The 21661-nt window shown below is 34.3% G+C and overlaps 2 protein-coding genes, 1 long non-coding RNA gene and 1 pseudogene across 3 annotated transcripts; all 4 read left to right on the forward strand.

The window, feature by feature from the left end:
• The first annotated feature begins 1423 nt into the window (after window positions 1–1423).
• Window positions 1424–2589, forward strand: LOC105789875 (uncharacterized). The gene is made up of 3 exons (XR_008193732.1): window positions 1424–1557; window positions 1802–1887; window positions 2287–2589. It is a non-coding gene; the product is annotated as an uncharacterized LOC105789875 (long non-coding RNA).
• Window positions 2590–3323: 734 nt separating this feature from the next.
• Window positions 3324–5235, forward strand: LOC105789876 (dynamin-related protein 3A-like). The gene is made up of 4 exons (XM_052627532.1): window positions 3324–3508; window positions 4106–4248; window positions 4376–4664; window positions 4770–5235. Exons 1-4 carry the CDS (start codon window positions 3448–3450, stop codon window positions 4832–4834), a joined length of 558 nt encoding a protein of 185 aa, XP_052483492.1. The 5' UTR covers window positions 3324–3447; the 3' UTR covers window positions 4835–5235.
• A 673-nt stretch (window positions 5236–5908) lies between these two features.
• LOC105788817 (very-long-chain 3-oxoacyl-CoA reductase 1) lies at window positions 5909–8366 on the forward strand. The gene is made up of 3 exons (XM_012615866.2): window positions 5909–6769; window positions 6858–6927; window positions 7920–8366. The coding sequence occupies exons 1-3, from the start codon at window positions 6132–6134 to the stop codon at window positions 8172–8174; spliced, it is 963 nt and encodes a 320-aa protein (XP_012471320.1). The 5' UTR covers window positions 5909–6131; the 3' UTR covers window positions 8175–8366.
• An 873-nt stretch (window positions 8367–9239) lies between these two features.
• Window positions 9240–9816, forward strand: LOC105789877 (uncharacterized; annotated as a pseudogene).
• The last annotated feature ends 11845 nt before the right edge of the window (window positions 9817–21661 follow it).

Raw genomic sequence — 21661 nt, forward strand, 5'->3', positions numbered from 1 at the left:
TTCCTGTTCTACTTGTATGAAAGGGAACAAATGTTCTATTACAGCTGAGGTCGAGGTCTATGTAATAGTTCTTGCTATTTGGTGATGGCTGCTTATTTTTTTAGTATACTTACCCTTACACCTTCATGTTCATGACTTTGCCTCAATAAAGCTGAGCTTATTTCTTAAACAACTGAATTTTCTTTTTCTTTTTTTCTTTTTTGTCAAATTTGTTATCTCTGATTATTACTCATGTCCACATCCAGGGAGAACAAGGAGCAGCCTTATTGCACATTCTTAGAAGATACTGTGATGGTGAGGTTTTTATTTTCCAATATGTTCCATTTTTACCGTTTCGAAAAATATGTACTTACACTTATTATCTAGTATATTTGTATATGTTGCCTTCTAATTTCAAGTGGGACAGCGGAATGTTGCTCACTAAATTTTCTGCTGTTGCTAAGTTTTCTATTTTGCTTTTGTTGTCTCATTGTTGGAAAGATTTTTCTGCTATGGTTGATGGAAAAAGTCAGGACATGTCAACTAAAGAATTGTTTGGAGGAGCCAGGATCCACTACCTTTTTCAGTTTGTGAAGCTCTTAGAGGTTATGATTCTGTCTTTCTAAAGCTCTTATGTAATTGATGCTCTATCTTTTTGTGTTGTCTGGAATTTTCCCTGCTTGAGAACTAGGAGATTAGCTGCCTTTTTACAGGAAGTGGACCCTTGTGCAAAGTTGACTGACGAGGATATTGTGTATGCCCTTAGAAATTCCTCTGGTCTAAGAAATGTTCCATTTGTCCCAGAGGTGAGCATGACAGTGATTGGTTAAAACTTAACCAATTGTTGAAATCAGTGGATCTTATAAATCATGTATGTCGCTGGGTTTCAGGTTCCATTTGAAGTTTTGGTTAGAAGACAAATTGCTCAGTTGTCAGACCCTTGTCATCAGTGTCTATGATGAACTGGTAAAGGCGAGAATAGTACTTCATATAGTACTGGGATCTTTTACCTAATGAAATTATGAGTTCAATATGTGGATATGGTGAATAGAGTGAATTTTGTGCAACAGTTTGCAAGGCTTGTGAATCAACTGGATTGAAGAGGTTCCCATCGTTAAGAAGACACATAAATGACGTTGTAAGAAATTTTTTAGATGCTGGTGCTAAGCCTGCTGAGACAATGATACGAAATGTCATTTGAGATGAAGGTTATTTATTTCTTATTTTCCTTCTTTTATATAATATCTACAATAATGTAGGAGTTAGTGTGTATGCTGCAATATCTATTGGGTACCCAAAAAATGACATGATAAGGAGTTTCTAGAAACCTAGGGTCTACTCGTGGATATGCATGTCGTTGCCTGTATGACATGTGGATCCTTACGGAAATACATTGGGCCTAGAAGAAACTTAGTAGGAAACAAAAAAGAAACTTCTAAAATGCCTGATGAAAATTTCGAGTCCTGTTTAGTGATTCTGTAATTATTCATGCTCTTTTGTTTAGATGGGATTTGGTTAGCACCCTCTTTAGTACAAAAAATTTAGCACCAACTATCAGCTTGTATCTGTTCCTAGTAGGTATGATTTTTTCTGCTTTCATGATTCATTTTATTTGATATGATCCTTTTTTTTCATCTCTCACAGAAAGCAACTATACCTCAGTTGATTTGACTAGTATAGGTTTCAGATCTAATTTTTACAGACCATTTTGTGATTCACCCACCAAGATATAAGCTACCATGTCTTCTATTAAAATCATATATTTGAAATATTCTATAATGCATGATTATAAATTTTTTATTTTCATTTTCTTTAATATCAGATGGATTATATAAATTCTTCGCATCCAAGTTTTATTGGTGGGAACAAAGCTGTTGAGCTTGCTGTGAAGCAGATGAGACATCAAAGGTATAGATGTTATTTCAGTTGAATCAACGTGTAGGAAGTTAGCCCTTTAGCATGGAGTTATAGTTTTATATTGCTCACTTCGGTGCAGCATTCATCTTCCTATGTGAGACTGACTGACAGTTGAAGCTGAATTTTCTGGAGGGATGTGAAATTGTATTAAAAGAACATATTATAACGTCTATTCTATTATTACAGAAATTAATAGCAAATAATTGTTTTGAAATCTGAGGTTGATTCACATGTAATCATTTACACACTAAATTGACAACTGCATGATTCTATCATGACTTCTCAAGTTCTTTTTATTGGTTGATTTGTTGTTCTGCAACAATAATGGGTATATATTGTTAACTTTATACATGATATGGACACATTTACTTCATCTTTTTATCATTCAAGAGAGAGCGGATGCTGAAAAGGTACCTATATCTGACAAGGGCCAGTTCTCCCAAACTGTTTGTTGAAAGTTGTCAACAATGCAGCAGCATGCAAATGTCCACAAGAATGCAGCAGCAAGCTAATGTCCATTATGTGTTTTGGTTATTAAACTTTTGTAACGCGTGACTTTTATTGGTTTGATTGTAACATTTTGTTTAGCCAAGGATTAGTCAAGTATTTAGCTGATTTAGTAGCTTTTTAGGTTATCATTAAGCTGATTTTACAGCTTGGATACTAGTGCAAGTCAAGTTTGTTTTCTTCCAATGTATTTGAACTACTTATGTACATGTTATATTGCTAATTGAAGTAATGAGATAAGTCAACACTTTTCTTTCATTCAACATCCGTTTTGCTTCTGTTTTTCATCTTTCAAACACAAATTTTTGGTGTTTTGATCTTTGCATACTGATTTAAACTCAACAATGTTGCTTCTCGATCGGTATTGAATGGTGTTTCTAATCAGGTGTCTGTTTTTACATTTTTATTTTACTTTTTTTTTTGTAAGAATTCATTTGGGGAGGAAGTAGGCTTAAAGGAAATTGCTAGAAATGAACATAAAGCTCTCCAAGCTTCAGGCTTTGTCTTATGATATATTAGGTTTCTTATCTGTCTTTGTGAAGATATCTCAGTTGGTAATAGATGAATATTCTTTTTGAGCACCCTAGCAAACAAGCTCCATTCATGCCCCTAGATATATCTCCTTGAAGTACTAAAACTGAGTCTTATTCTCATCCCTTGATTATTTGAAGCACTTATCCTTATCTATCTAGTTCATATACTTGTTAGCAATAAATGCATGCTTCAATTACTTTGAGTGAGAACGGTTGACCCTTAGTGTACTGCTCTTCAATGCATCACACCGACCTTTGTTCGTATATGCAAGTGAAACCCTTCTAACACAGTAGGAGAATACCATTATGCTTTATCACATAGGAATCCCTTAATATTTTTGTGAGGACCAATTGTAAGCTAAGGGTAATTGTGGCATCATGGTTCAGACTGAGGTAACATCTTGGTGGTAGACTTGGGTTAATTTTCTTTAAAGGGAAAAAAAGAGGAAAGAAGTGTAAACATCTGGAAATATGAACCATGCTTATCATTTACTTTTTATGCACTTAATCTATGATGGCATTTTGGCAGGGAAATCATCTTCGGTCAAATAATGGGCGACCTGTATTAACTGGTAATTTACTCTTAACTGAAGACTAGTCCAAGTTTGTTTGTTTCTCGTTTATTTTTGTTTTCTTTCTCACATGATTCTAGTATGACTGGTTGACTGAAAATATGATGCTTTTTCTTTTACATGTTGAAAAGAAAATATGAAATTCCGGCTGTGTGTTTATGATTGATCCGGGTCGGAATGTTTCAGTGTATCAACAGTGCACTGCAATTTCAAGATCTGTGTATGTATGATAACATTCCACTTGGCTGAAGATATAGTATGAGATGGATGTGTATTGTAATACATTCTGTTGGAACATCTTATTCTTATGGTTAATGTCCCTTGCAGAGACTACAGCACTATTCTGTGTTATATGCTTCAAAGAAAAAACTCATTAATATAGTATTTACATTGCCAAGAACAATGGAAGGAAGGATCCAAATTTAACACTATAGAAAATTAAAATAATTTTATATTTCCACAAATAGTTTTACCATTATTTCTGAATCTTCTAAGCGAGTTTGTGACATTCATATAGATGATACCCATAGGCCTTCGCATGGACAGTTTTTTAGGGCTGTTCATTAATAAGCATCAACTTAGGTAACTTTTATTTAGGTGGCAGTTTATCTACAAGGAGTTGGGGCATTTCTTCAATATTTGGGAGCAAGGCCTCATCTAGAGGGACTGCAGCTACTGAATCTCCTGAAGAAACTCTACATGATGCAGAGAATATGTCATCAACAATCCAACTGAGAGAGGTATCTATACATTTTAAAGCCTTGCACTGGTGTGTGAGAAAGTGTTGATGACTTTGTTTTTCTTTATAGCAGCATATCTTGCTTGTCCTAAATTCACTTCCTTCATGTTTTCCCTTGGTGATCTCAGCCTCCATCAATCTTAAGACCACTTGAAATGTCAGAGAATGAAGCTACAGAAATAATTATCACCAGAATACTTATGAAATCCTACTTTGATATAGTCCGTAAGAACATTCAAGACTTAGTGCCAAAGGCTATAATGCAATTTCTGGTAATACTGTTTCGTTTAACTCTCCTGTTAGTCAAGTTTAAAGTTATTATTCTGACAAATCTAAAATATTTTCCCCCTTTTTATCAGTTCAGGTCAATCATACAAAAGGAAACCTTCATAACACTTTTATACAAATACTGTACCAGTATGTCTCTTTTGGTTGATGGTGTTTTTGAAGTATATCATGTTTTAGTTTTGACTGAAACTATTTTTCTGCCTTCTTTAGACGCTAAATGAAGTTTCAACGCAGGAATACAAACTTGGGTATTGATGCTAGTCCCGGATGACCAAATTCTCCCGAATCACCAACGGTAAGAGAAGTTCATCTTGTATGTTGTCATCCAGCGAGCCCAGAGCTCGGAAACTACTCTATCCAGAAGAGCCACCATTGTGTTTCAGCTCCAATGTTGGACTCCGCTACTAGTTGGTTAGAATGCACGTCTCAGTTCCCAGATCCCACTGATTGAATTTGGTGCCTAGCCAGGGGATTAATGCATCTCATAAGTGATAGGCTTGTTCCTAGATTACAGTTTACATAGCTTCATACGTTCTAGCAGCGAAGTTTGGTTAACTGGATTTGCTATGTCAATATTGTTTTTATGAGAGTGTTTCAATTTTGCCCGTCACTAGTTGCGAGAAGAGAATTTTCATTTCATTTTTCTTTAGGCATCCATGTTCAATCATTTGTATTTGATTAATATTCGAACGTGAGTGAGAAAAAGAAAATTGGGTGCATTCTAAATTTGGGTCCTGTTACATTTCTTTTTGCTCCTGTAATCTATAATTTAGTTGAACGATCACACCTGCTGTAAACAGTCCTAAATTTACTCTTCTGTTCTTTGAAAAGAAAAGGGAAAACAAGTAACCATCACAAGAAATTAACATGGACTGCCAACAACACCTACATCTTATAAGTAAATGGGATAAAAAAAATTCGTCATCTCAATTAATTAAAAAATTTTCATTTAATTCGATCGAATATTAAAGTGAATTTTTATTTTGGCTTTAAGAAAATTGACTGAGTGTGGGTGTTTAAATGAAGTATATATCTTTAGGTGAAAGTATCCCACTAGTCCCCATACTATGAAAAGAGGAGCAAACAGCAGAGCATTTAAGTCATTGTATTTTTTAAATGTAAGCAAATTGGTAAAATTATTAACGTTTGTACTGGAAACTATCCAAAGGGATGACAAGATAAATGACTTTTTTTGGTTTATTATGGAAATTTAAAATTAAATGGTAATGACTAAACTGCAAACAGGGTAAACGTTGGGGTAGCCCAAAGAAATTAAACCATTGTTTTTAAATCAGCTAGTTCGCACGTTTCTTCTCCTCCACTGTGATTTTATTTTCCTGTAAATACCAAAGCCCCTCAACAGTCAAACTCCTAAGTAGTTAATGAAGGTGGTTTTCAGCTCATCTACTTCACCCACTATTTTATTTTTTCATTTATAGATAATCAATCCTTCCCTTATTCTCTTTAATCCCATCTGTTTCTGCCTAACCGAACTGCTAAAGATTCCCCTTTTCGTTATCGTGCGCTCTATTTATATCCCTTAGATCTCTTTCTTTGGTACTCACACAAGTTTCAAGTTTCTCCTCTACGTAATCCATGGAAGCCTGCTTCTTCGATACTCTCAAGGCTCAACCTTTCTGGGTTATTTTCCTTTTCACTTTGGGTTCTTTATCACTCTTGAAGTTTTCATTTGTTTTTCTGAAATGGGTCTGGATCAATTTTCTTAGACCTGGTAAGAATCTCAAAAAATATGGTTCCTGGGGTCTTGTTACTGGACCAACTGATGGTATCGGCAAAGGATTTGCCTTTCAGCTGGCTAGGAAAGGCCTTAATCTTGTCTTGGTGGGCCGTAATCCTGATAAACTAAAAGACGTTTCCGATTCAATCTTGGCCAAGTATGCCAAGATTCAGATCAAGACAGTTGTTGTGGACTTCACTGGCGATCTTGATGAAGGCGTGAAGAAGATAAAAGAAACTGTTGAAGGACTGGATGTGGGGGTTTTGATTAACAATGTTGGGATTTCATATCCTTATGCCAGGTACTTCCACGAGGTTGATGAGGAGCTGTTGGTGAATTTGATTAAGGTTAATGTTGAAGGTACCACAAAGGTAACTCAAGCTGTTTTGCCTGGGATGGTGAAGAGAAAGAAAGGCGCAATTGTGAACATTGGGTCTGGTGCTGCCATTGTCATCCCTTCTGATCCACTTTATGCTGTTTATGCTGCTACTAAGGCGTAAATGTTTTGACACTTGCAAAGCTAATTGGGGTTTGATTTCTAGCTTTTAGCATCTAAAGTTGATCTTTCTCTCGGATTGTTTCAGGTATATTGATCAATTCTCTAGGTGCCTTTATGTTGAATACAAGAACAGTGGGATTGATGTTCAGTGTCAGGTAATGTTTGCTAATATATGCCTATGATTTACTGCTTTGATTCCAGGGGTTCTAAATGCTAGACTAAGGCTTTTTTTCATGGAACTTGAACATCTTTTATCCTTATGCCGTTGCTGGATTTGTCTAAATAGCTTGGCTATGTTTTTTTTACTATTTCGAAATCTGATTACAGGAAGTGTTCCACCACCTTATTTGTTAGATTGAGTAATGAATAATTGAAGGATGACTATAGAAATACCATTATATGTAAATTACAGTTCAATATTCTACCTACAAACAACCTGATTTGCCAACATATAGTGATTCTGAGATAAAGTTTTCTACAAGTAATCTGTATAGGCCGTTTGTCCTGCTAAGTTATCAGAAATTAGCTACATACAATTATCTTGTTTTCTTGTTTCTAAAGGCGTCTTATTTTATCTACTTCACCTGAAATGTTGACAAATTTGATTTGCTTATTGAACTTACTATGCTCAATAAATTATGCTATTTAAGAACCCTGGAATATTAAATTGTTTATATTAGCTAATTTCTTTTGGGGGGAAAGAAACAGTTACTGTTTTGGACCCATCAACTCTTTCAGTCACTTTTACTCTCTTAGTATAACATGTTATTACGAGTGTATTAAGCAAGTTTGCTTGCAGTATAAGATGGTGAACAAGAAAGCTGATTGAAGAACGTTTTTTTCTATCTCTTAGTATAACTGGATTTGCAATTAGAAGAGATTAACATGGACTGCCAACAACACCTACATCGTATAAGTATATTGACGTGTGCAATTTTGTCTATGAATATAATTTGTTTTTCTGTTGGACGTGTACAAGATAAAAATTGAACTTCTATGAATTTGATGTATTTAGGTTTGTTGACAAAAGCAATAGCTTACAGAAGGTTGTACCTTAATGGCCAATAATCTGTGCAACTTAATATTGCGAGCAGCTAGACTCTATTCATTGACATTCTCTGATCAATCAATGGGTTTCTTAATGCAGGTTCCATTGTATGTGGCAACAAAAATGGCATCAATCAAAAGATCATCTTTCTTTGTTCCATCAACAGACGGATATGCTCGTGCAGCAATGCGGTGGATAGGCTATGAACCTCGTTGCACGCCCTACTGGCCCCATTCCATCCTCTGGGGCTTGGCTTATTCACTGCCAGAGAGTGTGGTTGATGCATGGCGTTTGCGCTTCTGTCTTGGCATTCGGAAGAGGGGGCAAATGAAAGATTCTAGGAAGAAGGAATGAAAACACATTGTTGAGTCTGTTCTATTTTCTGTTCATGGAGTTCAATATTTTGCTTGGATGAATGAGATCCACAACCCTTTATAAATTTGTTTTCAAGCATTGCAATTGCATTGTGACACTTCCATTATGTATTAGGATGCTTAGGGAAGGACAAGGATGAAAGTATACAAATATATGAACCCTTTTCCTGCATGATTTGCTTTTACAAGTTTAAAGTGTGTTATTGCGTTTATACAAAAGATGCCAAAGTATGTCAGGTCTTAAACATGCAAGCTCGGTAAAGTTGATTTCAATCTCAAAGGACAACCTACACACCCCCAAAAGAAAGCAATCATAAAATGAAATAATAATATGATTACAGTTCGACTAGAAATACCTGTGTAATTTGGTGTCTCTGTTTGGGCTGGTTTAAATGAGGTCTTAAGTAACAAGAGGCTGCTGTTTTCATTTCCTCTAAACACCTTGATCGAAATACCCACTCCAATAGCCCTTGGGAGCTCTAGCAGATTTTACTCATAAAACAGGTAGTATATTTAATTTGGTATAAATCTTTTTTCATGGATAGCTTAACTTAACCGTAATGATTAAAAAATTGAAAGGGGACATCGGTTAAAAATGAATGGAAGGGCATTTGAGGTGGTCTTGTTTAAATTGGCTTTTGTTTTAAGTTTTTACTTCTTGATATTCATGCAATCATTAAACGACACTAGGCATACTAAGATAGACTCAGACTCAAATTAGAAAATAGAGATATGAAGTATCTAGGAATACTTTAGGTGCAAGTAACGTCTTTCCTAAGTTGAGTAGGGTATCTAAGATTTCCAGGACTCTTAAGGTCTATAAATACGATCTTTATTCTATGAGAAATCTCTCATTGAATATTCTGCTGTTAAGTCTCTGCTCTGAACTAAGTTCGTAGCAATCAGGGTAAGTCTCTATCTTGTTGGGTTTGATTGTCCAAAAAGTTAGGTTCGGTTACATGTGTGAATTCTGTAGGTTTTGTATGTCTAAGTAATTTGTGTGTTTGTGTATGTTGCGAATCAACCGGACCATCTACAAGCAAGGATGATGGATTTAGAAGGGAACACAGTGCATGTTTCGAACCCTAGCAGACGTGGCCCTGCATATCAGTATTTCGAAGCTACAAAAAAGTTGTCGGGAGTTAGGGACTTGTTTGAGAAGCCATCGAAGTTGCGAAAAAGGAGAACTATATATGATATTTATAAAAGTATTGATGCGAGTTATTATGGGTATAAGGATGAAGATGATGGAGTTTTAGCTAGAGTGGAGGGGCCAACAGAGGCGAAGATGAGGGCTGAAGCCGAAGAGTAGGAGCAAAGAGTGGAGGAGATTAGGAAAGAGGCAAAGAAAGGGGCGAATGTGGTTAGTGTGGGAGTTGCTATGAGAAAGGTTTTTTTAGAGAGAGGAGGATGTGGTAGAGGAGGAGAAGAGGGAGAGGGAGGAGGAAGAGAGGAAGGATAAGGAGAGGGAATTTGTTGTGCACGTGCCTTTGCCTGGTGAGAATGATATTGAGAGAATGATTGTAGAAAGGAAAAAGATGAAACTTTTAAGTAAGTATGCGAGTGTAGGGTTGTTGGAGGAGTAGAGTGAATCAATGGACATGTTTAATATCTATAGGTAGAATAGATGTTGGAGAGGAGTGACCAAACAAAAAAAAGTTTGTGAAATCAAGTTGTAAGTGGAAGGGTGTATTGCTGTTGCAATTACCATTATGAGCTTCAATTTAGTTGTTGTCCTGGACTTGGACTTCTATGTTTACTTTTGTTCGAACTCGGTATGGTTTTGGTATTTGAACTCAGTCAAAGAACTTGGGGTTTTTATTTTTATAGTTACTTTTGTTTGAACTTAGTATGGTTTAACTCAGTCAAAAAACTTAGGTTTCTATAGTTACTTGTCTTTGAACTCAGTATGGTTTTGGGGTTTAAACGCACTATGTTTTTGGTATTTAAACTTTTAGGGTTTCTATTGTTATTTTTCTATATCTTAGGAGTTTAAGCTAGAGTGGAAGGGCCAATAGAGGCGAAGATGTGAGAACCTGTATGCGAACCCCTCTGCAAACCACCTATGCGAATGCTTGGTGATAATCTGTCTGCTAACATTGTTATGCGAACACCTCCTATGCAAACCTTAGTGATAATTTGTCTACGAACGTTGTTATGCATACACATATGCAATTAATATAGTAAATATATTTTCATTTCAAGGTTTATCTAATTTTTCACCCGTAACTAAGTGCAATTTTGTAACACCCCTATACTTGGTCTGACAGTATGGACTTAGTATAAGACTATTACATTTGGTGTCAAAGCAGTTTTGGCTAGACACTGTGTAATTTAAGCATTTACCCATAATGTTTTAACTTATTTAACCCAAAAATTATTATTATAAACATCTGGGGTCATTAATGGATGTTCGATTGCGTTTGGAAATGATTTAAAAATTATTTTTACTCAAAACAGGGATCAAGTATCAATACTTATACACAAGGTATTGATACCTTTTATCTATACCTCTGCACAATATTGATACCAAAATAATATTTTAGAACTCCAAAAAATTCAAATTTTGATGAAGGTATCGATACCTTAGGCCTAGGTATCGATACCTAGCCTTCAATATCGATACCAATATCAATATCGATACCAAAATAGCATTCTGACTTGCTATTTACACCAATGTAAATATAGGTATTGATACTTGATACTTTGGGAAATTTTTGCTCAAAACCATTTGGAAAATTTTGCTAAAAACCCCTACAAAATTTTGGATTCTTTACAACACTTAAAACCATTTCAAAATGCCTTAAAGCAATTCAAAACAACCCTGAATAAACCAAATTATCACATTATCAAACCACAATCACAAGCATACATATGATCATCAATAATTTATTTCATGTAGAACCAAAATACTTATATTTAAAATACCAAAATAGATAAAGTTTTAAGAGTTTGCATTTTAGTCCCTAACACTTGGGAACACATTTGGTCTACCTATGTACATGCCATTTTATCTCAAAATATAGTACCTACAATTATTGCCATTAAAAATGCAATGAGATGAGAGGTCTCCTAGCTCGACTCTAGCTCTTCAAGTTTAACTATACTTGTAACAACTCGTTTTTCAATTGTGTCAAGGGCAGTGGTTTCAGGGCCACAAATCCGATGAGTGAGTTTGTAAATAGTGTTTATTAATATTTTTGAGTTGATTATAGTTTTTTTATTAAATTTTGATTTGATAATTTTTGCTAATTGAACTAATAGTTAAGTATAAGTGGTTTGTCCCTAAAGTCGAGTGGTTTTGATAATCATAAGTTTGAAAAATGAACATCCAAGGAGGAGGTGCAACATTAAATTTAGCACATTGAATTTCCACATACATGCACAAGTTGGGAGGATGAATCTAAAAGATGCATTACACTAGTTCATGAACATGCCAGCTTTTAATGCAACATTTATGAAGAATGCATGTCCCATGCATATTCATGTATGGTCAAAGGAGATGAAGGAGTCCCTTGGTGTTCATTCAAAGCATGTGAAGATTTCTTCCATCATAAGAATACATGTACGACAGAGGAGGAAGAACTTGACCTTTCAACCATTACTATACATGAATGTATTCAGTTCCAGCATGAACAACCTTTAATGGTCGAATGTGGCTCTTTAGTTTCTTAGTTCTATAAATAGCTTGAAACATGTCATTGTAAGGTTAGACCTATAACACATATAACCCTTATCCGTTGCAGGAACAGGGTTACGAAGTATTACCGAACTTTGCAAAATAAAAATGAACATTTTAGAACATTTAATAAACATATCAGAAACCAATCATAAAATACTCACTTTGTCCTAGGATACACCTTAGAAGTGAATCAGGACTAAACCGGATACTTAAGAAATTTTTCACAAAATCTTAAAATTTTCCTAGGTACAGAGGACATAGGCTTGTGTGGCTCACACGGTCGTATGGACATTCGATGTGAGACACACGACCATGTCCCAGCTCGTGTCTTTACCCATGTAACTCTCTGGCTTGGGTCACACGGGCAACTACACGCCCGTGTGATAGGCCGTATGCAAGGTGCAAGGGCTACACGGCCAAGTTACATGTCCGTGTGCTAGGCCGTGTACAAAAACCTGGGCATTCTATTTTAAAATTTTAAGGTGCAGGGGACACACGACAGACCATATGCCTACGTGCTAGGCCGTGTGTCACACATGGCTGAGACACACGCCCGTGTTTCTACCCATGTGGATGGAAATAGGCCATTTTAAGGCCACTTTCTCACCCAATCTTGGTATCAACCTATGAACAACCAATTTTACTCTCACAAGTCATAACAAAACCTTCAAATCAAGCTAATATCAAGTTCTTATGACTAACTTACCATCACATATAATCAAATATCTTAACTTACCAAATTAATTACTTACAGTTAGGTATATATACTACTAAATTCAATAGTTCAAACCATGCCTCAATAGGTCTTTTAATTATCCATCATTTAAACATTTCAAACATACTTCATACATGATTTTTCCATACTCATATAAGTTGGTTTGAAATATAAACAAAGTATAACTCTTAATATTTACACAAACTATTACCATCCTATACATGCCATATAAACCAAAATATACATTGCAAAAACTACCAGATTAAGTTAGATAATATGGCTTGATGTGTTGATCCGATCTCCCGGCTTCTCAAAGATCTAAAAAAAACATTAAACAACACAAGTAAGCTTAATGAAGCTTAGTAAGTTCATTGGTTTTAAACATAAATCTTACCGAACATAATATAACAATACATTAAAATATACCTATCGTACAATAAACCCTGCCAATCACAATTTCAATTGATGAATTCATTTATTTCAGCTCAATATCGATAATAGCTTTGAATCTTCAATCGTAAATTTGATACATCATTTACCAACCATTGAAAAATTAGAGAACGTCTTACGGATATGAGTACGTCGTATATGGAATCCCGAAGGCTGCTCAGAAGCACTTAAGTGCTAAACAGAAACCCATAAGGGTTGAACAGAAGTTCATAAGATCTGAACGGAAACCCAAAAAGGTTAAACGGAAACTCATATGAGTTAACTGAAACTCATAGGAGTTAATTGAAATTCATAAGAGCTAAATGGAAAGTAAAAAAAAGAGTTCGCAACAAATGCTGAATCTCGGTTTACATGGGTGTTTTACTGTCAATTCATCCATTACACAGAACAACTGTACTCAATCTCGCGTTTCGTTCGTTTCAAACATTTAATTAAATTTCATAACTTTAACAATAATTTTAGTGTCAACAAATGATATGAATAAATACATAATATCATTCATCAATTTAACATTTAACATTTAAATTTAACCACATGAACTTACCTGGGTTAAGTTGCAAGATTTGTAGAAGTTTAACGACTATTCTGCTATTTTCTCTTTTTCACGTTTGTTTACGGGCTCTTGATCTGAAATGTAAAATTGTTCAGTCATTAGCATATATTTCAGTTTCAATTTACTCCACAATTAATACCCCACAATTTTTAAAATTACACAACAACCCTCAATTTTGACAATTTTTGCAAATTAGTCCCTTACTAATTAATCCATCAATTGAGCTAATTCTTCTCAATTGACAGTTTATCTAAACATTCTAGGCTAATATACAGCTCTTGATATCCAGAATTTCAACACCAAACCCTAATTATTAACCTTTTCACAATTTGGTCCTAAAATTAATATCTATCAAAATCACTTGATAAAATCATCATAAAATAAAATTAAAGCTCTAAATCCATATTAGTTCATCATAAAAATCCAGCACTAATCAATGGTAACTTTCAAAATTACCCATAAATTCAAAAACTTATGAATTAGATAATTGGACCTAATTGTAGAAGTCTTAAAAATACAAAAATTACAAGAAAAAGACAAGGATTGAACTCATTTGGAGCAAAAGCATGAAAATCAGCTTAAGAAACCCTTCTATGGCATTTTTTTGAAGTTTTAGAAGAGAAAATGTCTAGAATTCTCTTGTAATTTCAATTTATAAGTTTAATTTTATGAAATTTCCTATTTTACCCTTGTTAACACTAATTTTGTTATTTCTTGTACATAATGTCGTCCCAGCCTTGTATTGAATGTATAATTGCCTTTTTGGTCCTCCCTTATCTACTACTTAAACTATTTAATCACTATTTCGTAATTAGTAAGTTTTGCATTTTTCAATTTAGTCCTTTTATTTAATTAACTATCTAAACGTTAAAATTTTCTAATGAAGCTTTGATACTAACTTAATGGAACTTCTTAAATATTTATAAAAATATTTACGTCTTGATTTATGAAATTGAGGTCTCGATACCTCGTTTTCAATAACAATTTACTTAATAAATCTTTCTAAAACATACATCACGAATTCAAAGATCTTTCTAAAATCACGCTTGACTCGTAAATAAATAAATAATAAAATCTTTGAACTCACTCGTCGAATTTAGTGGTCTCAAACCACTATTTTCGACACTACTGAAAATTGGCCTGTTACAACTCTCCCCTTTTAGGAAATTTCGTCCTCGAAATTTGTTACTTGAGAATAAGTTCGGATAATGTGATCTCATCGATTCTTCTGTTTCCCAAGTAGATTCTTCTGAACCATGATAATGTCATAATACTTTAACTAATGGTACCTATTTATTTTGTAATTCCTTAACCTCTCGAGCCAAAATTCTCACCGGTTCTTCCGAATACGTCATATCTGGCTGCAGTTCAATCTCACTGTGAGGAATCACGTGTGAAGGATCAGATCTGAACCTTCTTAGCATCGATACATGAAACACATTATGAATTTTCTCAAGTTCCGGAGGTAGAGCTAATCTATAAGCTACTGGGTCGATTCTTTCAATAATTTCATACGGTCCGATAAACCTTGGACTCAGTTTCCCTTTTCTACCAAACCGCAATACTTTCTTCCACGGTGAAACTTTTAGGAAAACTCAATCACCCACATCAAATTCTACCTCTCTTCTTTTCAAATCTGCATATGATTTCTGGCGGTTAGAAGCAGCCTTCAAACTTTTCTGGATAATTCGAACTTTATCTTTAGTTTCTCGGATCAAGTCGACTCCCACTAGCTTGGATTCACTCAATTCAGACCAATACAATGGAGTCTTACATTTCCATCCGTAAAGAGCTTCAAATGGTGCCATTTTTATTCTGTATTTTTTGCTATTGTTATATGCAAATTCAGCCAACGGTAAATACCTTTCCCAACTACCTCCAAACTCGAGTATACAACATCTCAGCATATCTTCCAAAATCTGAATTACTCATTCTGATTGCCCATCAGTCTGAGGATGAAACGCTGTGCTAAAATTTAACTCTTTACCCAGAGCTTTTTGAAACTTATTCCAAAATCTCGATGTAAACCTCGGATCCTGATCTAAAATAATGGATGTGGGGACCCCATGTAATCTCACAATCTCCGATATATACAATTCCGCTAACTTCTCAAATAAAAAGTCTATCCTGATCGGGATAAAATGTGTCGACTTAGTCAATCTATCAATAATCACCTAGATTGAATCTTTCTTTCTTAGAGTCACAGGTAATTCAGATACAAAATCCATCGTGACATGTTCTCATTTCCATTCAGGAATCATGACAGGTTGTAATAAACCCATTGGTACCTGATACTCTGCTTTCATTTGCTGACAAATCAGACATTTTGCTACGAACTCATAAATTTCTTATTTCATACCCGGTCACCAATACATCTATTTCAAATCACAATATATCTTCATACTTCCCAAATGAATGGAATAAATGCTACTGTGAGCTTCAGAAAGAATATCATTTTTCAAATCTGAATTATTCGGAACACAAATTATATTACGATAATACAACATACCACTATCATCAATTCTACACTCTGAACTGAGATTATCCTGAACCATCTATCATTTCAGCACTAATTTCTGGTATTCATCCTGCAATTCCTAAATCTATTGAAGAAACAAAGGTTTCGTCCTCAATTTGCTAATATAGAACCATCTTCATTAAGAGACAAATGAGTGTTCATCGCTCGGAGTGTAAACAAAGGCGACTTTCGACTGAGTGCATCTGCAACCACATTAGCCTTTCCCGAGTGGTAGTTAATAACCAAATCATAATATTTCAGTAATTTTAGCCACCATCTCTGTCTTAAATTCAGCTTTCTGAGTCATCAAATACTTTAAGCTTTTGTGATCCGTAAATACATAACACTTCTCACCGTATAAATAAGGTCTCCAAATCTTCAAAGCAAACACAATTGCAGCCATTTCAAGATCATGTGTAGGATAATTCTTCTCGTGCGATTTTAATTGTTGAGAAGCAGAGGCTACTACTTATCCTGATTGCATTTGTACACAACCCAAACCATTTAGAGACGCATCACTGTGAACAACATACGGTACACCGGATTCTAGCTGATTCAAAATTGAAGCCTCTGTCAACATCTTCTTCAACTGATCAAAACTCTGTTGACACTCATCAAACCACACAAATTCAACATTCTTCTGTAACAATCGGGTCAACAGTGAAGCAATCATTAAAAAATTCTTGACAAAACGTCGATAGTAACCTGCTAGACCCAAAAAACTTCACACTTCTGCAATACTCTTTGAAGTTTTCTAATTCACTACTGCAGATACTTTGCTCGGATCCACTCGAATCCCGTCAGCTGATACGATATGACCCAGAAATCCAACCTTGTGAAGCCAAAATTCACATTTGCTAAATTTTGCGTACAACTGCTTTTCTCTCAAAGTTTGTAGCATAATTCTCAAGTGTTGCGCATGCTCGGATTCTGTCTTGGAGTAGATCAATATATCATCGATAAACACAACCATAAATCTATCCAAATAAGGTTGAAAAATTCAATTCATTAAATCCATGAAAGCAGCAAGATCATTAGTCAAGCCGAATGGCATTACCAAAAACTCGTAATGACCATATCGAGTTCTAAAAGCAGTTTTTGGTACATCACACTTTTTAACTTTCAACTGGTAATACCCGAATCTGAGGTCTATCTTTAAAAATACTACAGCATCTTTCAGTTGGCAAAACAAGTCATCAATAAGAGGCAAAGGATATTTATTTTTAATGGTGACCTTGTTCAACTGCCTGTAGTCTATACATAGTCTCAAAGAGTCGTCTTTTTTTTTCACAAATAAAACAGGTGCACCCCAAGGAGACATATTCGGCCTGATAAACCCTTTGTCTAGCAACTCTTGCAACTGTGTCTTTAATTCCTTTAACTTAGCTGGTGCCATACGGTATGGTGTTACTAATATTGGAACTGTTCCTGGAATTATATCAATTACAAACTCAACTTCACGATAAAGTGTTAAACACGACAATTCTTTAGGAAACACATCAGCAAACTCATTAACAACTGGTACATGTTCTAACTTTGATTCAGAATCCCGAGGATCAAAAATGTAGGCTAAAGATGCTTCATTACCTTTACGCAACAATCTCTGAGCAGAAAAAGCTGAGATAATTCTAATAGTATCAATCGAATTCTCTGACTTAACCGAAATTACTTCTCCTGTCTGACATTTCAAATCAATTTATTTCTCTCGACAATTTACCACAGCGTCATGCTTCGTTAACCAATCCATTCCCAGAATAACATCAAATTCTTGAAAGGGTAGCAACATCAAATCAGTAGGGAATTCACAGCCTTTTACTTTCAGTGGACAATTTCAACATGCTAAATTAACTATCACACTTCGGCGTAATGGATTTGTGACTTAAATATCATAATCACTAGACTCAACAGGTAATTTCTTTTTCTGTTACTAATGCAGTGCAAACATAAGAATGCATGGACCCAGGGTCTATCAATGCATATACAGTAACATGAAAGGGAAAACATAAGAGCTAAACAGAAAGCATGCACGAGATTTTGTAACAAATGCTGAATCTCGATTTACTTGGGTAATTTACCGTCAATTCCTCCATTGCACAGAACTACTGTACTCAATCCTGCGTTTCGTTCGCTTCGAACATTCAATTCAATTTCATAACTTTAACAATAACTTTATTTTCACCAGATGATATGAATAAATACATAATACCATTAATCAATTTAAAATTTAACATTTAACATTTAAATTTAACCATACAAACTTACTTGGGTTAAGTTGCAAGATTTGTAGAAGTTCAACGTCTATTCTGCTATTTTCTCTTTTTCACGTTTGTCTACGGGCTCTTGATCTAAAATGCAAAATTATTCATTCATTAGCATATATTTGAGTTTCAATTTACTTCACAATTAATACCCCTCAATTTTCAAAATTACACAATTACCCCCAATATTGATAATTTTTACAAATTAGTCCTTACTAATTAATCCATCAATTGAGCTAATTTTTCTCAATTGACAATTTATCTAAACATTCTAGGCTAATATATAGCTCTTGATATCCAAAATTTCAACACCAAACCCTAATTATTAACCTTTTCACAATTTTGTCCTAAAATCAATATTTATCAAAATCACTTGATAAAATTATCATAAAATAAAATTAAATCTCTAAATCCATATTAATTCATCATAAAAATCCAGCACTCATCAATGGTAACTTTCAAAATTACCCATAAATTCAAAAACTAATGAATTAGATAATTGGACCTAATTGTAGAAGTCTTAAAAATACAAAAATTACAAGAAAAAGACAAGGATTGAACTCACTTGGAGAAAAAGTATGAAAATCAGCTTAAGAAACCCTCCTATGGAATTTTTCTGAAGTTTTAGAAGAGAAAATGTCTAGAAGTCTCTTGTAATTTCAATTTCTAAGTTTAATTTTACAAAATTTTCTATTTTACCCCTTGTTCACACTAATTTTGTTATTTCTTGTACATAAATGCCGTCCCAGCCTTGTATTGAGTGTATAATTACCTTTTTGGTCCTCCCTTATTTACTACTTAAACTATTTAATCACTATCTCTTTAATTAGCAAGTTTTGCACCTTTTTCAATTTAGTCTTTTTTATTTAATTAGCTATCTAAACGTTAAAATTTTTTAACAAAACTTTAATACTAACTTAATGATAATTCGTAAATATTTATAAAAATATTTATGGCTTGGTTTATGAAATTGAGGTCTCGATACCTCGTTTTCTATACCAATTTACTTAATAAATCTTTCTAAAACACACATCACAAATTCAAAGATCTTTCTAAAATCACACTTGAATCGTAAATAAATAAATAATAAAATTTTTGAACTCACTCATCGAATTAGTGGTTTCAAACCACTGTTTCTGACACCACTAAAAATTGGACTGCTACAAGACCAATTATAATATACATTTTTTTGAGAAATTTCTTTCAGTTCTTCATTGAACTAATTTGAACTTATCAAAAATTAAGGTTTTGTGGCGTTTATCCTTTGTCTTATCACTCCGTTCCATCCATCCTAGAGTGTGGTGACTTCAACATACCAAGGTTTAGGTAGTTTGTAAGTTTAAGCAAGCAGGGTTCTAAATAACTCCGGTTCCTTAAGTCTTCAAGTGCCTCGAGTCAAGGTCTCCATCCTATTGTTCCTAAATCAAGACAGATCATAACAAAATCATGCATTCTACTTACTATTGAATACGAGTCTCGTCGATTTATTTTTGAGGTTCTATTTAGGTTCGAAAGATCCCATCAATGATGGTCGGTTAATTGGCGGCCAGGGTTGCACTGTAGATTACAGAAATATTGTGATCATCATGACATCAAACCTTGAAGCGAAACATCTTATTTCAGAACTTAGTAGGAAATGTATAATACAAGGTACTCGCGATCAAGTCATGCAAGAGGTAGTGAAATGACCTATTTATGGCACTATATACCTTTGTCATATAATGTTTTGAAGTAGTAGTACTAACATTATAATTTTGATTGTTTGACAGGTAAGGTGACACTTTAGACTAGATTTGCTCAACAAGCTCGATGAGATCGTCGTTTTTTATCCTCTATAACATGACCAATTGAGGAAAGTTGCTAGATTGCAAATAAAGGATGTTGTAAGCTGCCTTGCAGAAAGGGGTATTGCATTGGCTGTAGAAGATTCAGCATTGGACTATATTCTTGCTGAGAGTTATAATCCAGTAAGTATTAACATTTATATCTTATACATATTCAAATATCATTGAGGGTATGGTTAAATAGTAACAATGCCTCTTCTTTTAACTTTTTATATAAGTTTATGCTGCAAGACTTATTGGGAGATTGCTTGATAAGAATTTTTTGACAGAGCTATCAAGGATGCTTGTGAAGGAAGAAATTTATGTGAACTTGACAGTTTACATTGATACTCCGTATAGAAGTGAGTTAATGTATCGAATTGAGAAGAATGGAGGGTTAGTCAAGTAAAGACTGGGCAAAAAATGGATGTATTGATTCGAATCCCGAATGGAACAAGAAAAAGTGATGTTACATAAGCAGTGAATGACATGAAGATTGAAGAGATAGGTGATGAAGATGAAGAAATAGAATCATGAACCAAATTATTTGACTTTTAGTACAATAAGTCATGTTGAATATTGAATAGTGTTGAAGGCCAATGCAATTTCTAGATAAAAACCAAACTTACCCTTTAAGAGATATTTTCTTTGAAAGATTCTAGAATATAAAATAAAGATATAGGATATTATCTAGAAGATTGTATATTCTAGATGATCATTCTAGCTATTAGATATTTGTAAAATTAATGGCAAGGATGTTGACATGTGTCAACAATCCAATGACCACTAAACTCTATAAATAGGGGTAAGAGCTTTCATTCTTGTAAGTGTGTGCAATAGAGAAATGTGTGTCATATTGTAATTGAATTGTGTATTAATAAAAATGTTCTCTTGTCTTGTAATTGTAAGTCTCGGTGAAGCCTTAGGTTTCTAAGCACTTAGTGCACTTGGGTTAGCTTTTATATATGGTCGGCTCTGCCTGTAACACCCCTTACCCGAGATCATTTCCGGAGTCGAGCACGAGGCATTACTAAGCTTATCTTATTAATTCGGAGCATAAAAATTTACTTTGAAAATTAATTTCACTATTTACAGCAAATCTGTCCAATCGCACAGCAGTTACTAAATTAATTATAACTCGAGCTACAGAACTAGAAATTTAATTCTGTAAATTTTCCCTGAAACTAGACTCAAATATCTACTTACCATAAAATTTTAAGAATTTTTCATTCCTAAAATTAGTACAGTTTATTAATTAAAGTCTCCCCTGTTTCACCAATCAACTGCCCCGACCTCTCGTCACTAAAAATAAAATTTCTCATTGTGGGATTTTCATATGGTATTCTCACTTATTTCTAAAGAAAAAAGACTAAATAAGGAATCTATACATATAAAATAAAACTCATAACCATTTTTTACAATTTTAATGATTTTCTAAACTTAGAACAGGGACTCCAAAAGTAGTTCG

Source organism: Gossypium raimondii, chromosome 2 (genome assembly GCF_025698545.1).
Source record: "Gossypium raimondii isolate GPD5lz chromosome 2, ASM2569854v1, whole genome shotgun sequence".
NCBI lineage: Eukaryota > Viridiplantae > Streptophyta > Magnoliopsida > Malvales > Malvaceae > Gossypium > Gossypium raimondii.